This window comes from Capsicum annuum, chromosome 1, assembly GCF_002878395.1.
Source record: "Capsicum annuum cultivar UCD-10X-F1 chromosome 1, UCD10Xv1.1, whole genome shotgun sequence".
In the NCBI taxonomy this organism is placed as follows: Eukaryota; Viridiplantae; Streptophyta; class Magnoliopsida; order Solanales; family Solanaceae; genus Capsicum; species Capsicum annuum.
This window is the reverse complement of record NC_061111.1, coordinates 17,898,052-17,901,979: the sequence shown is the minus strand read 5'-3', so window position 1 is coordinate 17,901,979 and position 3,928 is coordinate 17,898,052. Positions and strand designations below refer to the sequence as shown.

The 3,928-nt window shown below is 37.0% G+C and overlaps 1 protein-coding gene across 1 annotated transcript; it reads right to left on the bottom strand.

Moving 5' to 3' along the window:
• Positions 1-1,130: 1,130 nt before the first annotated feature.
• Positions 1,131-3,688, bottom strand: LOC107870826 (protein RGF1 INDUCIBLE TRANSCRIPTION FACTOR 1). Its single transcript, XM_016717490.2, has 4 exons — positions 3,422-3,688; positions 3,127-3,324; positions 2,538-2,753; positions 1,131-1,885 (listed from the first exon to the last, which is right to left on the bottom strand). Exons 1-4 carry the CDS (start codon positions 3,422-3,424, stop codon positions 1,607-1,609), a joined length of 696 nt encoding a protein of 231 aa, XP_016572976.1. The 5' UTR covers positions 3,425-3,688; the 3' UTR covers positions 1,131-1,606.
• Between the last annotated feature and the right edge of the window lie 240 nt (positions 3,689-3,928).

Genomic DNA, 3,928 nt, shown 5'->3' with positions numbered 1-3,928 from the left:
TGGGTCCCCAAAGACGCACATATTTCTTCTACGATATTCTTTTTTATTTAAAATGATAAAGTTAAAGGTGGGTACAAAGCCCGGCCCATTATTTTTATCAAAGCCCGAATAAGGACCAGAAGTCAAAAAACTGGTACTGAATAAACGTCATTGCAGAATCAGAACCGTCCAAATCAAAGCATTTAATCTAACGGCTATCAATCAACCCTAGCTCCACTAAACAAACAAGAAAACCCCTCCACCAAGAAACTAATACCCCGTGGGGGCGGCTATAACCTGCACCCACAATTTTCAAAAATCGAGACACCTAGCATTCTCATATCCAATCATCCACTAACACGTGTCGTGATGTCGCCCGTTAAGTTTTTACCTTTCCATCAATCTGGGGCCCACATTTGTGACACATTAATTGGAAGTTACAACCAGTCAAAAGTTGCCCAGATTAGTAGAGACTGAGCTCAAAATCAGAAAGGTCACCACACCACAGAAATATGATGTCCCCAAAAGCATCCTAATACAGTAAAGTTTTTGCTATCTATAAGGTTAAAAAAGAGATCGAATCATCAAGCGACCTCAAAGCTCATCTAGAAAAGATGAAACCACAAGAATCCTACATTTCTACAAAGTTGTTCATTCACTAAATATGAAATTGGGATCGAACCACACAAAAATTAAGCTGCATTAAACCTCCCCTTGCACGAGTGTTGCGACTTCTTATCTAATTAAGACAATTAGCAACTACATCACCGTGAAAGAGGGGATTACGGCTTCCAACTAAAGGTCTGACTTCACCAAATCCGCCAAGTTTGCAATGCAATGGAATCTAGAGAAGGTCAAACCACAAAAGCCCTACATTTTTCTAGAAGTTGCTTGCTATAAGTGAGGTAAAAAAAAAAAAGATTGAACCACAAAAATGAGTTGCATTAAAGCTCCCCGCTACATGAGATCCAAAGAAAGCCAAACCACAAGGGCCCTACATTTCTACATAAGATATTTTCACGAACTCGTATTCATGACCTCCTTACTCACGCGACAACTTATCCATATTCACATCCCATTTCAACTTTATTCATCTCACAATGTGAAATTTTAAAAACCAACTTAAATTAGCAAAATTAGGTAGAACAAACTGAAACAAGAGAGTATTCAAAATTGATACAAACAAGGAGGATAGACATGGTTGTTAAAATATTCCAAACTATAAGAACATTATATATACATTTTGATTACAGGAGGGAAAAGGACAAACAAAACTTATGTATAACCACTCTAAAAAGCCAAACAAAGAGTCGCTGTATCTGATATTTCATCATATACTATATAAAATATAATATATATTATATATATATAGCTTATTTTCTAAGCCCAACTAACTTGAAACCCCTATTAGTCCCTTCACATTTTCTTATTTCAACTTCCACCCCTCAAACTTTTCCCATCATATACTAGTAGAGCTAAAACTATATACAATAAAGCAAACACTGGCCTTCTCTGGAGAAAGCACTAGTGCTTTTTTTAAGGTTTTAAGGGGTTGGAGAGTAGCTGCATTTTGATTTTTACTATGGCTGATGTATAATTAGGTGCAAATGAAGGACTTTTTTTTAGCTTAGTAACCTATAACTAAGTGTCCTCCCATTGGGGCTCGATGAGGAATTCCCTTTCTACGTTTGGCTGTTCTGTAATTAACAGAAGTTGGAGGGGGCGTTGATGGACTGAAACTTTGCACCTTGTTGCTACTTGGACTGTTCTGTTGGCCATGATGATGGCTGCTGCTGCTGTATGAATCCTCTGAGTCATAGGAGGAGGAGGCCGCCACGGGCGACTGCCTCTTCTTCTCCGGTGATTGTTTTGGCCTCTTCACAAAGTTCTTTGAAGTCCCAACAATCTGTAAATGATCAAAAATTACTAATTAATTACTGCCTAAGGATGAAAATGCCCGCATACGTCTCAAGCAAGGAGATTCCCTAATATCATACTACGAGTAGCTAAGATTTCTAGATGAAAAAGTCACTCGTTTGATGAGAAATAAAAAGGAATAATGAGATTTCGGGCGAGGCTGAAGTTGAAGCAGCTACTTTAGCTACTTTTGTTAGGATTGCTAACAATCAAAGATTCAGAGTCACCCATCTAGGGGTGTGTATTAAAATGAATTGCTAACAATCAAAATATATTAAATGCTTAAAAAACAACCCATTTCCCAATTTTCCCAATCTCAAAATCCCAAATGGTTGAAATTTCTTAATTTTGTATTTTCATTTTCCCCAAAAGCTGTTGATAATGCCAAAGTTTGTTCGCAATAATGGACCAGTAATGTGACCAATTGCTTCACATTTTTGTTTAAATGGCCAATTACAACTAAGAAGTTATTTTATGACCCAGTAAAAGTCAAAAACAAATGCAAGAAAATGCTCAAACTCTTCAAAAATATAGCCAGGTGCGTGTCCAATACTCCAAAAATAATGCATTTCGGCGGGACGGACACTGACACAACCAACATTTTTGAGAAGTTCGAGCAACAGAGGGCATGACATTAGTACCTTGCAACCAAGAGAGCAGAATCTGAAGGAATCAAGAAGGCTCCTTTCACAAACTTCACAAGTATTAGTAACACCTTTCCCTGGCCTAGGCTGTGGTCTTTCATTCAAGAAAACAACCTTTGCACTGTTGATAATGTAGGTCTGAACTGAAGTTATGTCCAAATACTTCTGTATTTCATTCACCCTTATCACATCATGGTACGATGACCTCCGTATCTAATAAAAAAGAACAGAGCAACCCATATTCAATTAGTCACAATTACTCAAGTCAAAGATGGAAAAAAAAATCGAAAAATGACTCAATACACAATTTTAATCAAATGGGGTTTCTTTAGAACAGTTCAATTTTGAAATGGAATACAATCTTTTTTCAAAAAGCTGCTTTGTATTTGACAGAGTAAAGAAGGCAGAAACCCCAAAATATTGAAACTGAAATTAAAGGGGTGCTTCAAAATGTGCATTTTCTTTGATTCAATTGTATTAGACAAAAATAGGAGAAACCCAAACCGCTAAAAATTGGAGACGTACAACGAATCAACCATGTGAAAATAGTCAATCAACTGAACTACTAAGATTGTAATCGTCATACCTGAATGGCACGATGGTCCTTGTGATGAGACAAGCAAAGAGAACAAAGAGCACCATCCATACAATCCAAACAGTACATATTACATTCACTCTTATGAGAATCAGCATGTAACTTGCATTGAACAAAGAACCTTTCCTTCAACAATGGCTTTAACCATGGTGGCCACTTATTCTCCTCTTCATCAGGTCCTCCAGCTCCCTAAAACAATCACCACAAATATTAACATCAATCAAATCAAATAAACGCTAAAAAAACAAAAATCTTAGTAACTCAGTCAATTGGCTACGAGTTATACCATGATACGCCTATTCTTAGGCTTGAATTCACGAACACTTGTATCTTGATTATCAATCGCCAGCTTGAAAGGCTAATGAGAATAAAACTGTTGTATTTCTTAAAAGTAGTAACGTTTTCTTCTTTTTGTATTAGTAACACTAAAGAGAATAATATTGTGAGCAAAGGGGTTTTTGGAATGGGAAAATATAGGAATTTTTGGAGGCGGTGAGAGAAATATGAGGGTACTTGTAAAAAAAGATTTGGGAGTGGGGGTGGGGGTGGGGGTGGGTGGGGGTCGTTCTTATCCTTTCAAAGGTCATAGATAAACAAAGTCCCAACCTAAGTCCAAAGCTAGATCCGAGGCAAAACCTAAAGATACGTTGGGTGCAAGGAACCGACCTCCTTCTTTCCTTTTAATTTCTCTTTCATTTTCATGTTTTACATATTCTTGTTTTAGGTCTTGTCATTAATAATATACTCATTACTCCCTCCTCTCATTTTTTTTACTTGTTACGTTTTGCTTCTT